This window comes from Varroa jacobsoni, unplaced genomic scaffold (assembly GCF_002532875.2).
Source record: "Varroa jacobsoni isolate VJ856 unplaced genomic scaffold, vjacob_1.0 contig04402, whole genome shotgun sequence".
In the NCBI taxonomy this organism is placed as follows: domain Eukaryota; kingdom Metazoa; phylum Arthropoda; class Arachnida; order Mesostigmata; family Varroidae; genus Varroa; species Varroa jacobsoni.
The window spans coordinates 1-19,080 of NW_019215240.1; the positions used below are offsets into that span (position 1 = coordinate 1).

The window sequence follows — 19,080 nt, forward strand, 5'->3', positions numbered from 1 at the left end:
ATACAGAAGTCACTATTAACATCTCTCTGGCCGGGTCATCAACTTGCTATTCCTGAGCTCAAGCTGTCCAAGTGAATATATCATAATCTACAAAATTTTAGTCGTGGATCGTCCAGGCTAAATAGAGGCCAGTTTATTGACATAGGAGCTGATCGCATCTACTAATAATACATTATGGGTTTAGAATCTGAGCGAGAAGCCAGTTCCTTTGGACGAAACTCCCCTGTTTGTCGAGGTCATCCGGAAACCAAAATCATCATCCTGAAATAAAAAGAAAGGATAGATACAACATTCAATTCTTGGAAAGCACTGCAACTCATCTTTGAGTTGGATCTTTAACGGTGGCACAGGCATACGAAGCTTGTCACCTGTTCTAAATCAATGCCAGTATACAAACGCCAATCTTATTATCCTCAAGTCCTTAAAGATACCTGAATTACTGATTCATGTATTTCCAAGGATTTGAGAATAACCTTCGGGATGAATTATCCTACAATAGTTCGCTTATTTTATTAATCTTTGCCATAATTCCAAACCTTTCAACTTGTGTGTTCGACTGTATTGAACACTTACGAGAAGATTTTTCGCCTGCTGCCCACCAGAGGGCGGTTTAGGGGACTGAACTCTTCGGGCGGTAGCAGTGGCGCCTTCTGATTTTGCAGGCCATGTGGGGAACATATCTGGTTCGACAGGGTCGGGCTTTTCTGTAAACCATTCATGACGAAGCGCATCCTCTGCGTTTATTCGTTTACCAGGGCAGTACGTCAAAAGGGCGTTCAATAAGTTGAATCCAGCCATTGACAGAAGAGTCTCAGGAATTTTTTTACGCAAAAGATTATACGGCTGTTGATCAAACGAGAGCCGCTTCACCATTGGAAGATCGTTGAAGCCTGGCCAAATTTTCTCTGAGGGAGTTCCAAGTTCCTTAAAGATACGGTTTAATTGGTCAACTTCACTTTTTCCTTGGAACATGGGCTTGAGTGTAAGGAGCTCGCCAAAAATGCAACCGACACTCCACACATCGATTGGACAAGAATACTCCTTGGAGCCAAGAAGTAACTCGGGAGCACGGTACCACAACGTAACAACAACAGGCGTATAATGTTTCAGTGGAGATCCATATTCGCGTGCTAAACCAAAATCACCCACCTGAAACGACACACACCATAAGGATGGATATACATATATTCACAACGCTTTCAATAAGCATTACAACATGTCCATAAATATATTAGATGCGAGCTTAGATTCTGTAGTTCGCACAAACCAGTTCCATATATGCTGGCGGTACTTACTTTAAGAACGCCTTTGTGACTTAGGAGCAGGTTGGACGTTTTGAGGTCCCTATGTAAAATCCAGTTATCGTGCATATGGGCTACCGCCTTCAGTAGCTGCCTCATAAGGGTTTTAACCTCGCCTACAAGGAAAGGCGACTTCATGGTGTCCATGAGGCTTTTAAGATCATGCTCGACATAGTCCATCACAATATAAATCTTATCCATGTTGCTTCCAACCACAATTTCCTGCCAGACAAAAACAAAAAACAATAAATTGCATTAAAATAACTAAATCTTTTTAATATTTCTCCTTAGTCTCTTCGATTATTAGCTATTTCAGATATTAATAGCAATAAGGATGAATGCATATCCGCACTGTGACTTACCCGCACTGTAACTATGTTTGGGTGCTGAGCTTTTAGTAGGGTGTTAATTTCTCTCAGAGATGTTATTGGAAATCCTTCTTTCTCCTTTTCCATTTTCAGCCGCTTAAGGGCCACAATCTCGTCTGAAAAAAGAATTCAAAATTGGTAGCGGACTTCAACATAAAATAATTAATGCCTATATTATGCCTATTAAGAAATATATCCGAGCAGTGATCTAATAGTCGCACTCACAAGAATACGTTGAAAGTGGTTATAGACGTTAGAAGTAAATGTTGAACTGCCACTCAACTCTCACAAACACTTGAATATTCGGCCATTATACCCTCTTACGTTCCGTCTGCGTAGACAAATTCACGGTATTGGAAATTTACCTGTTTGCTTGTCTTTGGCACGGTACACCACCCCATAAGTGCCCTCCTCGATTCTGTTGAGGCAGTGAAACTCTTCCACGCGTCGGCAGCCTTGCATAGCTGGGAAGTAATCAATTAGCTCTTCTATAGGGTCTACAGACCGAAATAAAGCGATAAGGAAGAAATCTATTAGAACGAGCCCAAACGAACCGTGCTTGATATGGTTTCAATCGACAAAAGTAGCGACGGCAATAAGAATCAGACGGTTTTAATATTATGACCACAGTATTTCTAACCATACACACATTAGATGTATGCTTGATGCACCAAACGAACCGTAAAGGGATACGAGAACTAGGCGGCAGATCGGGACAAAGCAAATGCTATGTTCTGTAAAAATGCCATACTTTACAACTAAATACTTACCGGTCTCGCCATCAAGAGGTCCATCTTGTGAGTCGTCATCTCGAACGTGGTCCCTCTCAGTTTCAGCTCCGCGGTTCTCAAGAAATTCATCTTCCTCACGGATGTCTTTCTGCTCCGCTCTCTACCCAATAAAACAGGTGCAAAAAATAACAGAGAGCATTCATATATGAAAACTATTATATCATGTTAACCGTAACACCATCATAATATCTAACAGAGACTTAGAGATTTTCAAATGATTTAGGATAGTCATTAAGAGGTGGTTTTCAATTAGTGATCTCAATCTGAGAGACAACCTCAGTATGCTCGACTTTACAATGTCGGCGAGGCTAGTTTATGATAGCAAAAACGACCCGGATACATAGTAATACCTAAAGCGCACATGTCACCGATTGTCGATTTCGTTTTATTATCTACTCAAATTTCATACCTACCAATCACTCGCCTAATTGTTTTTATACCAACTTGAGCAACTGGTGGCCTCGGTTCATCATCTCCATCATCAACATCCATTGGCTGAGGACCACCCCCATTATCGCCACTTCCGCTTGGCCCTTCTCGCCTAGAATCCTTTATACTGATACCGGCTAAATCCTTTTCCTTATTTGCTTTATCTCCTTTGCTCAGATCACGCTCATCATCTGTTGCCCCACCTCCGGATTCGCCTGCTGTGCTACTTTCGTCTAATCCCGAGCCAGATGCGTCTGACCGCTCGCTACCGGTACTGGCTCTATTGCCAGCATCCTTTAACCTAGATCGAGATATCGCACTAGTTCCAATGCTTTTATCTCTAGACGGAGACAGCCTTTTGGCTGTTGACTGCGCCGTCTTATGCAGATCAAGGTCATCATCATCATCGTCGTCGTCGTCGTCTTCGTCCGGATGCGCGTGAGGATGAGGTTGTCTTGTTCTATAATGAATAGAGGGATACAATAAAAACAAATCGTAAAGGGGCAAAATTTAACTCCAATATTTCAGCAAAATTCTAGCATTTATAGAAGTTCCTCAATCGAAATACCGTCTTGCAAATATATTTTACACATGTTTCGACCAATACACTGCATAAGAAAGTAGTATTTTAATTTAACAACAAAAATGATTATGACATGATACAGTATCTCTAGTTTGTGCTTACGTATATACTAATTTCACAGCATCCATCATAAGAAAAATTACCTTGCTGGGCGCTCTTGAGGACTCCTCTCGCGATCACGACTCTCTCGGAAAAGGTCTTCGTTGTTGGTTTTTCGTTCTCGTTCGTTTAATGCAGCCAAAAGTCGTTCGCGTCTACGTTGTAACTCTTCGTCTCCTGATGAATGACCGCCTCCCCTGCAATGAAAGAAAAAACGAAAGAGGCTGTAAATGCTTGGCAACTAGTAGAAGTTCATCCTTAAAGTACACCGCACATGCGTGATAATATGTTATTCGTGCAAGTGGCTTCGAACAAGCGTCCTTGTTAAATAAGAGTTTAAAAACTGCTTGAATAGTATCATTTGAAATTGATCTCTGTAAGCCTAGCTTTTGTGATCGTTGGATAGTGCGCGAAGTAAATAAGGGCTATATCCACCACGCACTGCTCCTTCCGAAGCGAAAAAAAAAGTGAAAGAGAAATCACTAATACTAAATAGCAAAACGGGCATGAAGCGTTGCCCACGGCTAAATTCTTATCAATGCCTATTAAGGAGAAGGTATTTACGACTGATGCTGCTGCTGCTGCTGCTGCTGCTGCTGTTGCTGTTGTTTTTCCAACCGATTTCGGTTGAGTTTTTCCCTTGCATCTTTCACGCTCCTATCCCGATCGCGTTCGCGCTCCCGGTCACGATCCCTTTCATCGTCTCGGTCTGATCGCCGATCTCGCCGGTCGCGCGAAGAGTGGTGAGTAGATTCTCGCGAGCTGAAATATTGGTAGATATTAGTTGCATAAAAAATAAGCATGCGGTTTTACTGGAAAATTACTTTATTTGTAAAATAAAACAGCTTAAACTTTTATGTAGCCCAGTTGAAGGGTCTAGAGAATTTATTTTACGAGAGTATTTAAATAGACTTAAAGATCATAAGAAAATTATAAGCGAATCAGAAGATAATTACTCAAAATAACTCACCCACGCTGCCCATCATCACGAGACCTGTCGTAATCTCTATATGAGCTATCGCGTTCTCGCTCTCTACATGAGTATCCACCATACAGAATGAAGCAATTAGCAACCATGAAAATGCCAGCAAAAATTAACAAAATGTGTTATTTATACGGATATGAGTTGAGTGTCAAAAATGAAGAGAGTTAAGTGAGCGACGTGAACTGCGAATAAGGATAACGTGCGCGGTGCACCACTAGCCTTAGTATAATAACGTGAGCCTTTAGCAGGACATCAGGACACGTGAACCACAGTCAACGGCATGGAACGGTGTATTTAGAGCGTAATGTTTTGTCAGGTTGCCAATAAATAATATCAACTTGTTAAATCAATACTAATCACTAATGATCGCTTAGTTACCACAATAGTATCATGCCCACCTATGTCTAGCCTTGTGATGTTTGTCAGTGCGATGTCGACGGTCTTGTCCCCTTAAGGAACCACTACCCGTGTCCTTATGAGAATCTCTTCGCTCCCAGTCGTTTGAAGTTCGATCGCCGCGTCCATCTCGTTCACGTTGCGGTCTTTGTGGAGGTTTAATTTCAAGAGTATCCTCTTGATCATCTTGATCACCGGAAGAAGCCTCACTGTTACTGTTAGATATACGGAAATAAGTGTTAATAGAGGATGTCACAAAACGCATTCTTGTTTTAAACAGCAGCAACGTACAATCTACTATCTACTTTTCAGTTAATGAACAGAATTGGCCAATGAAAAAGGATATTTTAGTTCATGGACTTTGACGGATGATTGTTTAACAGCACAAGGGATTCTATAATAGTTTCGATAAACAGTAAAGTAAATATTGCGTCGAACGCAGATTTTAGACGAACGCTACCTTGAATAAAGCTCTTTAAAATGAAATTTTTGGCGTGTTTGAACGAAGACTGCGCAGCAGATATGAAGGTACACTTTGTATTAGATCGCTTCATTGTTGAATGTGCTGCCTTTTGAAAAAGACTTTGTTCTGAGACAAAACGAAATATCCATATACAAATTGTGCAGCGCGGTTTGCATTATCGACAGCTTGTTACTGGAATTTGCGATCAAAACAATTCTTGTGCTTTATTTCTCCCTCTGTGTCAAACTTGAGGCAAGAAGCATGCACAAGAAACCTTTGCGCCTTTAAAACACCATATAATAATACTCACCTTGGCAAAAGGACAATACGCCTGTTAAAAGACAAATACAACTTTTTCGTTACATTCGTCTCGAAAAAAGGACGCGGCGCTGCAGTTAAGGCCAGTTGTCTAGTGGGTATATTTCGACAGAGGGATACATTTGCTAGTCTATGATTAGATTCAATAATCTATTTGACCGCTCAATGCCCGTCAGGATAAATTTTTGGTGGCCTATATATAAATGGACACATATATATATATATATATATATATATATATATATATATATATATGTGCATTTATTCTAAATTCGATTACTAAAAATTAGGCGCTGTTGACACCTACATTTTTGTTCGCTAGGTCTGTCCGCTTCAACATCGGCAAATGCTGAAAAACATCGAAATTCTTTGCAACCTTTTAAAAGTTCGTGACAAGTTTGCAACACAAAGCGTCACAAAAAAACGAAAGTTTATGATAAATAAAGAGCGCATATATTGCAGTTCAGAAGTGACAACGCAAAGTTTCTCGCGATTTGGTATGCGTATTTTCCTGCAATTCAATGCTACAGCCAAAAAAGCAACCTAAAATTCTTAGTACGGTTACGGAAGAGACCTCAGATACTCTAATATTTTGTCATGGCTTAAAATTAAAGGTAATTTTCCACAACAAAAAAAAAAGACGCCTGCCATAAAAATTTTACCCGTCTTCTTAAATACTCCATTATTTTAACTTATTGGTTTCAATTATTCGATAAAATGGAATACATATTTATATTTGTATGGAAAATGGTTCATTAGACGATAAGAACGGATCGCTGCGCCATATCCCGTAGAATTTGTGTGAACGAAAGTTTTTGCGTTGTTTACAATAGAACGTGACTATGCAGTGTTTGCATTATGAGCTTCTACCAAGGTAGCCCATGCGCAGAGTTGTATACTCAACACTATACACTCAACCACATCTATCCACGGGCAGAGTCCGTCTTACAGCTTCATTTTATAAATCCAAATGACTAACTTATCATTAACCTCATCATTTAAGCACGAAAGTTTCTTCCAGTTGCTCACCCGGCTTTTAATTCAAATCACTCGTAGACTCAGTGCACTCACAAATAACTGTTTGTTAATGTTCACAAGCAGTCAATTACTGCTGTATAAAAGTACACAGCAAAATTTACCTAAATTATGCGTTTTACTAGTACAAACGCAAAGAAAACGAATCGTATACAAACCTTCCGCGGGCAATCTCTCCCTCTTCAGAGTCAGATTTCATTGTCTTTCTCAATTATCTATCGTTTTTTAATTCTGTTATGAACAGTATAATTTACTGGCTAATAGGCACCAATATCACGTATCTAACACTTTCACTAGAGCAGACTAAGTTCTATTTTTAAAAGTTCTACTTCTTACAGTATAAATAACAATTAAATAACTACAAAACACCAAATAAACTCCCATCACTTTTCGGTCCACCGAATGCACATAGTTGGTCTGGGAAGCGCTCGTTGAATTTGTTTGTTTTGTCGATAGCGAAATCGAAACCATTCAAAGTACCATGACATAAACCTACCACTTACAACTGACGAGAAAGGGTAACTCAAAGTTTGAGATGAGCGCACTTTTCGTATTTTGAAATATGTGGCGGGAAAATAGGATAAAAACTTCTAAAGACAAAAATGTACAGAAATTGAACAAATTGCGGTCACCACAGGTCTAATTTAACCTACACATGGTACAAAGTAGCCAAAATATGAGCCTTATAATCACTTTACAATTCATTAGCGCTCTCTGCAAAACATTATTAACTGACAAGATATGCTTAAGTTAAGAAGTATGGTAAAAATACGCACATAGATATCGCTTTGCAAACGGTAATCATAATGACGATAATGAATTAAATATTAGAAAAGACAGTTGTACACTCATTTTGCGTACGCTGGCTACATAGAGGCCGGAAATTACCACAGAGCGTATTCGTTATTCATTTATTTATCGTTCTCTGATTTTACATAAAATACATTTTATCTTTGAAACGAAGTCCGCGAACCTGATATGCATACACTCTCTCTGATTCACAGGCATGAACGTTGAAGTTGGAACAGCGAACGAAGTTGATAGATGCCACATGATTGTCACAGCTGGACGACCCTCTGCGTCTTCGGTCCTGTTTATGAATCGTATAGAAAACATTTTTAGGTCGTAGATTTTCCTGCTTGTTCTAGAACACATTTTAGTTACCTGAAGAAGGGCTGGGGCACAGCTGCTGAACTTGATGTTTTCTTTTCTTTTAAAGTAAACTAAAACAGAATTCTTTAAGAGAGTTCTGATTGTTATGTACACAATTGGACGTTTCGTTTTTGAACTTCAGATTTTTAAATGGCTTCAGAGACAGCATCGCACAAAGACGACTCTGATTAACAGCTGACTAGGCTGGGTGATATCATTTCACCGATGGCTCGCTTTATCAAATATGTCCTTCAGAATATATTCTATTTTTCCAAGTCGTTCTTTATGTTCCCATGAGAAACGTTAGCCGTATGCTGTTTAGAGCCTTAGACAACAGGAACGCCAACAACAACGCACTGATCCTGAATTACGCAAGTTGCGTAAGTTTAGAAGTTGCTAGTCAAATCACTTGATTACACAACAGTAGGACAAACTGAAAATTGAGAGCACAGAAAAAAGAGTGTCCCTATATCTGTGATAAGCACAACTAAGGGTGAAGAGACAGTTCAGTAAATAGGCCAGTGATGAGATGACAAGTGAGATTATGTGGGTGGTCAAAGTGTTTTCCCTGCAGCCCGACATAGCGCAAAACTGCAAATGCCTGTTTTTGTGTTAGCAGAAGGTTTATTAGCGACATCTATTTATTCATCTAAGGTCTGTGTATTTACCGAAATTCACGACTGGATGAGACGGTGCACCATTTTCAATGCTAAAAGACTAATAAAATAAGACCAAATTATGAAAATACAGTTTGTGAGATATCTAATAGTTTTGCTGCTTGCAAGTACGAATGTATTCTTAAACTGCCTGATATTTATATTTTTAAAACGTGACCGAAATACATTAATAGCCTTTTCAATAGCACATAGAAAAACTATAAGATATTTTCAAATTTTTTTTTTATTATTATCGTATTTCACTACTACTACTAGGTACTATAAAGAACTCAAACATTAAATTGTGGCGAATCGTAGCTAATTTAATTAAAGTATATAATGCAGTGTCGAAAGGGCGCTCGTTATCGAGTTATTACTTTTTTCGACATTGAATTTCAAATCTGCCTGTTTCCTTTCGATAAACTACAGTAAAGTTCTTTAAACAATAACAAAAAATATAGTAGACTTAATAAATTTAATGTGGTACAAATATAACGGGCCATAAGGTGTCTTCATACAAAGATCAGCAGTGCTTTTCGCTATAGCCTGAATACTAGAAGCAAACACCTTCAACAATACTCAGTGCCTCACATTAAGCAAATACAATCTTTGGTGGGCAGGCATTTCGAATGATTATAATGACCATTCCCTGATTTACGCCCTCGATCATCCTGTAAACCGCGCACAAATCAGATGTCAAAAAGTATCTTAAACGACGGAACAAAGCGCGTTCAAAGCCCTGTGATCGTTCTGGTACCACAAAACTTCTATTGTTAGCCGCCGAACGAAACTAAATCGTCGTTATGATCATCGTTGTCTTTAACAGATACTCGTGACGTAACCTGAAGATTCCATGGTTTTGCTCATGGATGACTTGCGTTAAAAGCTTAATCTATCCGTCGATTAGTGCCTATTATCACCGATAAAGAACTACCCTGTCGACTTTCAAGTGCTGGTCCAAACCGATTGTCCCCGAGTATCGTACCCTACCGTGGGGAGGGGGAATCGCCACATCTTGCGGGAGGCAAGCAGTATCCGTGGCAGTAACAGCGGTTGTACAGATCCTACGACGAATTGTTGATGTTATTGTTTTTGTTACAGCTCTGACTGCTACCACTCTGTATAAACGTTACTGTTACTAGCGATGCCGTAACCAGCTGCTAGGTAGAATTATCGCTCGTAGTGATAGTATATAGTGTAATTGGATCCGGCGCGGACGCAGCAACGGGGTTGCTTCGGGTGTGCTGCCGCTGCTCAGAGCAGCTACAACGCTGAGCTGAGTAGACGGTTTTAGGGCGAAGGCTCGTGCCCTCGCTCATCATGGCCAGCTCGGACTCACAGTAAGTGACAAGGACTCCACGCTTCTCGATTCGATTCGATCTATTCATTCTACTGCTAGAAAGTTTTACTCTCAAATTTACAATAGCAGTGCCAAGCAGGTGAAAATAATTTGACCAGGGTCACATGAATCGATTAGCAGGACAATTAGCTCGACATACCTGCAATCGGATTATCTGTCTAAGAAACTCTTGTAAATGAGGTTACTAGGGGGCTTGCAAATCAGCTAGACGCAGTGATGAAGAAAGCCAAAGCAATAAACACGGACACAAGGCGGGGGGACATCATCTACAATCAGCTGATGCTACGCAACCCTTGTGTCCTCCCTTGTACAGGGAAGGCTACTAATGCGAACTATGCGTGTCTACGTGTGTGCTGTGAAACGATGCCGGATATTAGTTGTCTCTATCTGATTCTGTAAAAATATAGGTATATAGCTAAATCCGTCTAGGTCTGTTTATAATTGGTCTGTTCCAGTAACTGCCGTCATGTGCGTGTGTTGATAACATAAAGGTGAACAGATCGTTTAAAATTTTGCCTTGCATTATGGTTGACGCACGCTATGGGGTTAGCCACTGTTAAGTGGTCATTGTTTTTTCATTTGTATAGTCGTTTTTAGTTCTCTTTTACTAATCTCAAATGAAAGCGCAAGATTTTTTGGTAATCGTCTCTCTTACTTCAACGTTATCTGTCTTTGAGACTTTGAAGCTTACATCAGAAATTGACCGAGTTCTTGATTGCCTATTTTTGTTGGAAAAAAGTTTTCCTATTAGATGTGCACATTAACACATGTCTTCATCTTGGTGAGTTCGTTCGCACAGTGTTGTGTATCATTCTCAAAACATTGATCAGAAGCTCAAAACCGACAGAGAGCTGTCGTTTTCCCCTATTGATTGTATCCCTAATTGTTTTGTACAACAGTCGTGTAATTCTTTTCTGTGTATAATCAGTTCATTGATACTCAAACCTAAAAGTAGTGCTTAGATCTTTACTAAGATAGAGAACATAAAGTATACTTTCTACACTCGCATGATTATTTTGTATGAAAAACAAAACTTTAATAATCTAAGTGAACGAAGTCGTTCACAGAAAAAGGGGCTTTTGAATATCCCTGAACAGTGTTACATAAGCAAATTTGTTTGTGTGTCAATTCACCGAGTGGGTCATATGCGACCAATCAAGCAAAAAAGCACTGCGCGTATTTCTTGGAAATCATTTCCCTTCAGATCAAAATTTGGGTTCTCTTATTAAGTTCAGAACACATATTCCCGTTCGGAATGCTGAGACATTGGCTTTCCTAATAATTCCTTAACACACGCATCTTGTCATAAGTAAATTAATAATTAACCTAGATTTTTAGTGCAAACCCTAATATATCAGCAAAAGCAGTTCTACATATTTTATATACAAACTGAATATATTTGCAACACAGGTTGCGGAACAGCGAGCAAAAACTTTTGTTTTAATAAACATTTTATGTTTATTTATTAAAGTTTTTGCTCGCTGTTCCGCAACCTGTGTTGCAAATATATTCAGTTTGTCAGAAAATGCGTTTTTTCGTCTAACGAAAACAATTTTTCACTTAACGCAGCGTCTCATTCAAGCCTTAGCAACAAATTAAGTAGTTTTTACTCACTGTCGTTTTTCACGACCTTCGACTATTTATTACGACAACTGGTTTACTACTCTTCACGAAAACGATACGTCGTCTAGTATTGAAGAACTTGTTTAGCCAGTTTGGGGATCCTCTTCACTATCAAATCAACTTTTACGAATCTCATTTGTCACTTACCGAGCAAGGTAGTGACGCATCAATGCTAGGTCCAAAGTCTATTGTGGATATAGGAGAAGCTTCTGCAGGACGTCCTTACCGACTTTTTGCCATCTATGGCTCGGCATTGTTCTGCAGAAAAATGATTGTGTTGTTCCATTGGATTTTGTGTGCAGCATAATGTCGTATACTCAACTAGGCTATATCCGCAGATTCTTGCCAACCGTAGTGTTTCTCTTAAGCATTTCCACAGCAAGACCTTCGAGTCTTATCAAACGCAAATTATGCGGTCTTTTGTATAAACCTGACACTTTTTGGGCTTAAGCGGATCTCTCAGGACTTGCGTTCCCTTCTTGACTTCATATTAACTTAGGAACATTGTTTCCTGCCACCTACAACGATCCATTGTTGTGGCTACGTGTGCCGGCCGACATTTAAGAAAGCGTACTTTCCAGTGCATTGCAGCTCATTTGCTTAACCATTTAACAAATTATTAACTTATTTATTACGACCTGGCTGAGGTGTATTCTTGAAGCTGGATATGTCATCTTGAAACTTAGTGAACTACTTTCAACCATTATACAAAGCACAAAAACTCCTAAATTTTTTTTTATCACAAGCAAGATCTTTTTATCAAGTAACAGAATTACAACAGGTCTGTAACGAAAGAAGGGCGCTTTTGAGTCGTGTAAAAGGTGAACAAACCATAAAGACGAAACAATCGACGAAAAACAGACCACTGAAAAAACAAACATTTCTTTTCGACCAAACTAATAATTTCATAAAAATATTTGAATGTTTAGTGTAAAGACACATACAACTGTGTTAATTAGTACATCGAAATGGAACGGTCGAGTGTATGGGCCATGCTATATTTGTCTGGTGATTTTAAAGACTCTTATACCTTCTATTGACGTTTCGGCTCACTCGCTTCAAAGTAAAGGCACTGTGGCTCAATTGACAAATAACCACATGGATATTACTTCTAAAAGTAACGTTATCAATATTTCGTGTACTAGATAATAGAGCTTAAGTATACTGCCCTTGGGTGCGCTGTTATTAACGTGTTTTGAAACTGCAGTCCAGTTTTCTAAAACCACCTGGGCTCTCTGTTCTATACATATCCAGCAGTCCATAAGCAGCAACGCTAAACTCACACTTGAATATAATGATGCATTTATGTGACATGAACGTGTGCTGGACCTTATTTTTAAGGTCAGCGCCGCAGTGTATTGCCCTAAAGGTGCGTAAGTAATGTAAAAAAAAATCGAAATCAACTACATTGAACGGGCAGAAAGGGTCTTGTCAGGCTGCAGGGGATATGGGCAACTCATGGAGCAAACTAGGACCAATAGCCTGCTATAATTTAATAAATCACCCCCGACAAGATGAACACGTTATTCTATTTGCGCTAAATTTCCGTTGCACTTATTGTTTCAGGGAGTTGCCGCCATCGCCGGATATCTCCCCCGAGTGGGTGATCATCCATGAGATGTTCGGCGAAAAAAAGGAAGCTGGCGGGGGCTCACATGAGGCTCATGAGCTCGAGTTTGACAGAGCTCTGGAGTTCACTCCAAAGATCATTGTCATCGAACCGCACAGCCTCGCCGATGCCACCGCCAGGTCCGTACGGACCCATGAGAAGGGCTTTTTTATGTACCCTGTCAAAAGGAAAAAAACCTACTTCTATAAAAGCAATGATCTTATATGACAGACGAAGGAAAAGCATTACGCCAGCTAATAAATAGCCATCTAGTGGCCCTATTTATATATTGCTATTGGAGCAACATGGTTCATTGCTGTAGGCACTGTATAAATACTAAATCCGTAGCAATATACAATTTCTCCTCGGTTGTTCAGCGGTCTTCAGGTTTTTCTGCAAGCGGTGGGGACAGCCTAGGGGTGTCCCGTTTTAGATTTTTTTAAGTGGCGAACAGCATGCACGGGGTGCATTTTCCTATATGAATCACTAAGACGTTACCAACAAGAAGCAGATTTTTGCGAGTAATAATCAACGGCTATTCTAATATCACATTGTTGTGTATAATCTTAAAGAATGCATAAAATCGTTATTACCTTATTTTTGAACATTGGATTCCATTTTTTCGCTTTTTTTTTCTTTGATAGCTCATTGCCTTAAACAGCTTCCAGCTGCTACTTTAGTTGTTTGGCTGTTTACTGTTTAGGCCATCTGGCTGCTCATAATTGAGCAAATTGAACTAATTCAATCAGTTAACCATTTGATAAACAAAGTGCGCGATCGTTGTGAATTTTTAGGTGGATCAAAATTGGTAACGGCCTCACACGGGTTGGCATTGGCTGCGGAGTCGCCTCAGTAGCGACCTTTGCCCTAACCAAAAGCAACTCTGCCCAATCACTGTTAGTACTTGCATGAGCATTTTTTTCATGCTACTCTATTTTTTTAGTACGATAAAGTGTCGGAATTTCGTGGATTAATGATTTTTTGGGACCATTGATTTTTTTCTGGCAACGTGTATAGATATTTCGTGCAAGTTAAATATTACACCTGTATGATTTGTGAATACTGCCAACAATTTATAGTTAGATATTATATATAAAAGTGCAGTTACTCACAAGCTTTATTTTTCTATTTGTTGTTGTTCATCTTTTAATCCAATGGGGAATTTCAAAAGCTCGATATGTTCCGTGTTGTATGTTACCTTGTACCTGTAAGCATAGCTCACATTGCTACCACGCTTGACAGACTTTCTAATTCTCTGTTTCCGTTCTTTGATCCTCAATGGCAGATACGTGATGTTTCCTTTAGTCGGCGTGAATCTATTATGTTGTACACTGTACAATGTGTCGTGGAGTAGCGATCCTTGTATACACTATCAGGTAAGCAGTCTGTTACCATTTCTTCTCGTAGCTTTTCCAAATCATTGAGATGAAACAGAACCCAATTATCATTCCTATTAGAGAATAAATGCGATAAAGGACATTTTAATCATATTTTAAATACGGTTGCCATCTACTTACATATGTTGTAAGCCTATAATTTTATTTTTGAGGATAAAAATCTCGCTTCTTCGTAGTATAGTTGCCAATCGTTATATTACTCTCGTTCAGCTATTAGTTGAAACATATGGTAAAATTATGGTTTAAAATATGTTTCGTTCGACGTACTATTTTTACCATATTGATATATCTATATTTTATGGCCACAGGTGGATAATAGCAAGGAGATCCGTGATCAGTTGCCTCTAGCCGATAACATGGAAGATGCTGTGATTCTTGTGCGTTGCGTCGATACGAATCGACGGGTTTTGCATACAACTGTGACACTGGTGGCGCTGTCTCTGGTCGTTTATAGGGTTATCCAATGGTTCAAGCAGCTGTAGAATACTACCGAACGCGAACATGCAAAACATCGTTGAAACCTCGTCGCTGCTTGTCATCTCATCTCAAGAAACTGCTTTTCGACTGCTGGTTAGTTGGGCCTACTTCTATGAGCACGGAGTCACGCGGCATTAACAAACTTAAAGCTAAAAGGGATGCACATCTACAGAAAATGAGCTATCAGACAACTTTAGCAGCCGTATAATCCTTTTGTAGCTCATCATGACTTAGCGCGATTTCACAGTGTCGGTACTATCAAGACGGCTGGAACAGCTACGGGATCAGCCATGCATAAAGATGATACGAACTACATTTCTCATTGTGAATAGCTGGTAAATGCCATGAGCGACGAATTGACGGCATGAAGAAAGTTTGGAAGAAAAAGGAGTTTTGAGCCCAGACGAGGAATAGTGAAAGAGACAGACTTCGTTAAACAGAAGACTGAAAAATGAACAAATGATATGGGCCATACTGTGGCGGAAACTACTTACAAGCATTCACCTAATGTTAGTTGTAAAATCAAACGAGCTGTTTGGTAATTTTTGTGTTGAAGATGATAATTACTCGGGAATACGGTACATCTGCGCGGCCTATAGGTAGAACGCACCATATAACATAACAAATGACAGTTCACTTGTAGTGCCGGCTAATTATCAAACTGAGACAAATAGTAATGAGTTTGCTTGAAGAGATTAGCGGATTATGTGATAACAACTCTGTACGACATTTTTATAGGACGACTGCCAGCCGTCAGGTTAACAGCGCGTGCAAAGCTGTCAATAGAAAACTATTTTGCGATTCCGATGGCTTAATTTCTTTTTGCTACTATATATAGTATCACTTAGGGGTCTTAGGTGTAGCACAGAACGTTTCGTACTTCTTGTGAGGACAAAGTTGCGTATGTGGCTATCTGGTAGGGTTAAACACGCCCTATTTCAATAATGGCTGTATACATGTCGGGGTCACCTTATTATTAATAGGGTTAGGTTCGTGCAAGACTACCGTAAGGAACAAGCACACAAAGTTATGACATTTTTGCCTTTTAATTAGCTGGCCTAAATGAACAGTTTGAAAATAGGCACGGAGGATATGTGCAGATACGTTCAACTCGATTATGAACAACAAAATTTCTAGGGAATCTTTATTTTCCCTGAGTGAAAAACAATCGAAACTCTGCGACGAATCTATAATTACATAGCTGCTACTATTGCGTACAAATAGTTGATAATGGTGGCAAAAATTGTCTTGACTAGATGTTTGAATTTCAGAAGTAACACTTACATGCGCAGACCGAACAGCCGTGTGTACCAATCAAAAGCACGAAGGAACGTATCAATCTAGAATGTATTATATGAGTGAAATCTAGTTTCCTTTTGCCAACGTGCGTAATCGCGTGTTAGGGCCTGGAAAAATCTAGCGACTTAGCGTACGATGAGGCAAGAATTGCCGAATTATTGATCAACGCTACATACCGTAGGTCCACTAAGCTAGAGTGAACGTAACGTATTTTTCAAACGTTGCCAGCGGCCGGATTTGGTGCCGTGACGGTACGTAGATAACTGGGCGTTTGTGCCCGGTGACGGGTATCAATGTCGAGGTTATTTAGTTAGACCGAAATGTCATAGATAATATTGATGAAATGTACTAAAGCGAAGAAGAAATAGGTGAATCACGGAAAACTTCCGACGCAGATATATTCGTAGGCCCTGCTCCATACATCTTTCCATTACAGGCGGTGAAAGGGGGTGAATGCGTTTGCATTGCCTAATTGAATGTACGTGTGTGTGCGAATTTGTACAAACAGCCGCCCGTTGTTGTAGAAGTTTTTTTTTGACATTTTGATAGGTTATGTGACATTTATAGTGTATTTTCGTATCAGGTACATATATCGTTTAGGTGATGCTTATACATCGTATTGACTGGGAGAAACGCGAAAATGCAGTTTACAAAAAAAAAAACTGGATAAAAGTTACGTCGATAGATTACGTAAAATACAATTTTGTCCTATTTGACTCAACATCCTTCGCGCAGGTTTAGGTCCAAACAGGGAGAAAACTGTGCCATATCTACACATCGCACGCTATTACTGATGTTTCTTGCCGTAATTTTGACGGTGGTTGGCAAAATTATGAGTTGTTTGGAAACCGTATTTAATCTGACAAGTGGACCAAACCGATCAGGAATGACAGCTTCAAGAAACGGCAACTCCATAAACGCGTCCCAGGCAATAGCAGTAATCGTCATAGTAGCCGAAGTAGTCGCAGTTGTTATCATATTGTTGTTTTTCAAGAACTAACAAGACAAGTGAAACTAAGAAAAAAGAAAAGTATTTTTGTATAAAATGACATGAAAACAAGACGAAGGAAAGTTGGGACTGGCAGATTTGTTTTTTCTGCTAGTATTTGCTCGAACCTCCAATGTATGTGTTGTGCTTGAGTATCCGTCTCAAAGCTCGTCTAAATTGATATGTGCATGTGTGTGCGTGTCTTCGCTTATCTCTACGAATGGAAGCAATCGAACGTAAACTGGGAATTTTGATAGTTGTTTTTGACTAATAATACCGATGGCGTGCTTCGACTCTTGGCTTATATTTAGTTATCATGTATCCAATAACGAATCGTAACATTGTTATAAAACTAATTACTCGTAAAGGGGAATATTGAATTGAAATAGGTCTGAATTCTATGAAAGTGGAAACGCAGTTACATGATGCCGTTGAGCTATGAATAAGGCATACATTGAATTGGGTGAATGGACGTTGTGCATAGTAATATAGTTGGGAGTTTATTTAGTTTTGGTCGCAACGGTAGTGGACATTAACAACCTAGTTTGTGATCTGAAGTAGCGTACGTGTCTCAGAACCAGATGGGTCTTTCAATCGGTGCTGGTATTGATTCGATGAAATCACACATTTTATAACAGAGTTACAGTATATGTTGAGATCGACTCGTTTAATAATAATAAATAGTGTTGTTTCTGTGACAAGGCGGAAAAGAGAGACCTAGGAAAGATTCATCCGCGAGGTGTAATGCCGCATCGCCGGTGTCAAAGCTTTGTTAACCTATCTTAGCTTAATATAGATAATGCGAGGATCGGAAACGGACTTTGTGCGTAGGTAATACATTTTATAACGTTATGAAGTATTATCCTTTGAAAAACTCGGCTTGTTGCCAGCTGCCGTAGGCCAAAGGATGCGACCGCTTTTGTAAACTAGCTTTGAACGAATGCATTTGGGTGCATGCAAGAGGTTCCAGTGTGTTTAGTGGCGCGTACCTGCCTATTCGAATGACGCCGTGTACATATAAGCAATAAATTGTAAATCAACTACTGTTGGTATAATCATAGAGCCCTGCGTAATAAAAGTCATGATAAACTTACAATTTATAATAAAACATGATAAAATTACCAAAAGCTAAACAAAAATAAAAATGTGTTTTATGAATCCACAAAAACACAAGAGCCTCAAAAGTTGCTGCTAGCTGATACTATTAATGTTTTGAATCGTTGCTGTTGACACTGAACGAAAATACCGTAAATAATGCGGAGTGGGGTCATATATAGCATGAGGATGAAATGCGATGCAATGAAAAAAAGCACTGAGCAATTGATTGCCCGATTACGGAAGTGTTCTATTTATAGATTCATTCGTATATAGTTGTATTGTAAATATTCTCAAAGAAGCAATACGGACTAGCAAGCAGGTAGACTGGGCGAATAAACGACTCGTTGACTTATTAAAAGGTCGGACGAAAGCAAATGAAGATAATAAACAACTGTAATATGTTGAGGTTTGAACGGAATTGAAATCGATCTGTATTAAGTTCTTCTTTTAATTATATTTTTATTTTTGCTATTTTTTCCGTTTTATCGATGGATATAAATATTAATAGTATATTGTGAAATTTAATTCCAGTTGTTTTTAGTTTATTATTATTTTCGTTAACTATTACTACATATTACGTTATCAATTTAGGCTCACCTCACAGCAATGTCACGAGATTAGGTTAATCTCTAACTAAGTTAATGCACTTGGAT

At 39.1% G+C, this 19,080-nt stretch overlaps 2 protein-coding genes and 1 long non-coding RNA gene across 7 annotated transcripts; 1 reads left to right on the forward strand and 2 right to left on the reverse strand.

The window, feature by feature from the left end:
* Positions 1–15: 15 nt before the first annotated feature.
* On the reverse strand, positions 16–7,208 carry Pitslre (cyclin dependent kinase 11B pitslre). 4 transcript variants are annotated; one of them, XM_086973473.1, is made up of 13 exons: positions 6,927–7,208; positions 5,726–5,746; positions 4,955–5,167; positions 4,542–4,604; positions 4,139–4,333; positions 3,616–3,768; positions 2,905–3,349; positions 2,440–2,560; positions 2,035–2,166; positions 1,664–1,785; positions 1,296–1,523; positions 574–1,149; positions 16–261 (listed from the first exon to the last, which is right to left on the reverse strand). In XM_086973473.1, the coding sequence occupies exons 1-13, from the start codon at positions 6,965–6,967 to the stop codon at positions 181–183; spliced, it is 2,391 nt and encodes a 796-aa protein (XP_086829599.1). In that variant the 5' UTR covers positions 6,968–7,208; the 3' UTR covers positions 16–180. The 4 variants fall into 4 exon arrangements, with proteins under 4 accessions (XP_086829599.1, XP_022710473.1, XP_022710475.1 ...); XM_022854738.2 differs by having other exon boundaries at positions 4,136–4,333; XM_022854740.1 differs by lacking the exon at positions 6,927–7,208 and adding an exon at positions 6,041–6,057 and having other exon boundaries at positions 4,136–4,333.
* Positions 7,209–7,665: 457 nt separating this feature from the next.
* LOC111273043 (uncharacterized) lies at positions 7,666–9,243 on the reverse strand. The gene is made up of 2 exons (XR_002687845.1): positions 9,168–9,243; positions 7,666–7,858 (listed from the first exon to the last, which is right to left on the reverse strand). It is a non-coding gene; the product is annotated as an uncharacterized LOC111273043 (long non-coding RNA).
* A 179-nt stretch (positions 9,244–9,422) lies between these two features.
* Positions 9,423–18,855, forward strand: Pmi (Transmembrane protein Pmi). Of its 2 annotated transcripts, none has more exons than XM_022854735.2 (5): positions 9,423–9,916; positions 13,126–13,308; positions 13,963–14,064; positions 14,454–14,544; positions 14,874–18,855. In XM_022854735.2, exons 1-5 carry the CDS (start codon positions 9,897–9,899, stop codon positions 15,045–15,047), a joined length of 570 nt encoding a protein of 189 aa, XP_022710470.1. In that variant the 5' UTR covers positions 9,423–9,896; the 3' UTR covers positions 15,048–18,855. The 2 variants fall into 2 exon arrangements, with proteins under 2 accessions (XP_022710470.1, XP_022710471.1); XM_022854736.2 differs by lacking the exon at positions 9,423–9,916 and adding an exon at positions 10,257–10,427.
* Positions 18,856–19,080: the final 225 nt, after the last annotated feature.

Excerpts from the sequence above, each read along its gene's own strand:
- Pitslre (XM_022854738.2), bottom strand. The coding sequence starts at position 6,967 with ATGAAATCTGACTCTGAAGAGGGAGAGATTGCCCGCGGAAG. Across the intron at positions 5,747-6,926 it reads GGAGAGATTGCCCGCGGAAG|GCGTATTGTCCTTTTGCCAA; the intron begins GTTTGTATACGA and ends GTCTTTTAACAG. Across the intron at positions 5,168-5,725 it reads CGTATTGTCCTTTTGCCAAG|TAACAGTGAGGCTTCTTCCG; the intron begins GTGAGTATTATT and ends TATATCTAACAG.
- Pmi (XM_022854735.2), top strand. The coding sequence starts at position 9,897 with ATGGCCAGCTCGGACTCACA. Across the intron at positions 9,917-13,125 it reads ATGGCCAGCTCGGACTCACA|GGAGTTGCCGCCATCGCCGG; the intron begins GTAAGTGACAAG and ends TTATTGTTTCAG. Across the intron at positions 14,065-14,453 it reads AGCAACTCTGCCCAATCACT|ATACGTGATGTTTCCTTTAG; the intron begins GTTAGTACTTGC and ends CCTCAATGGCAG.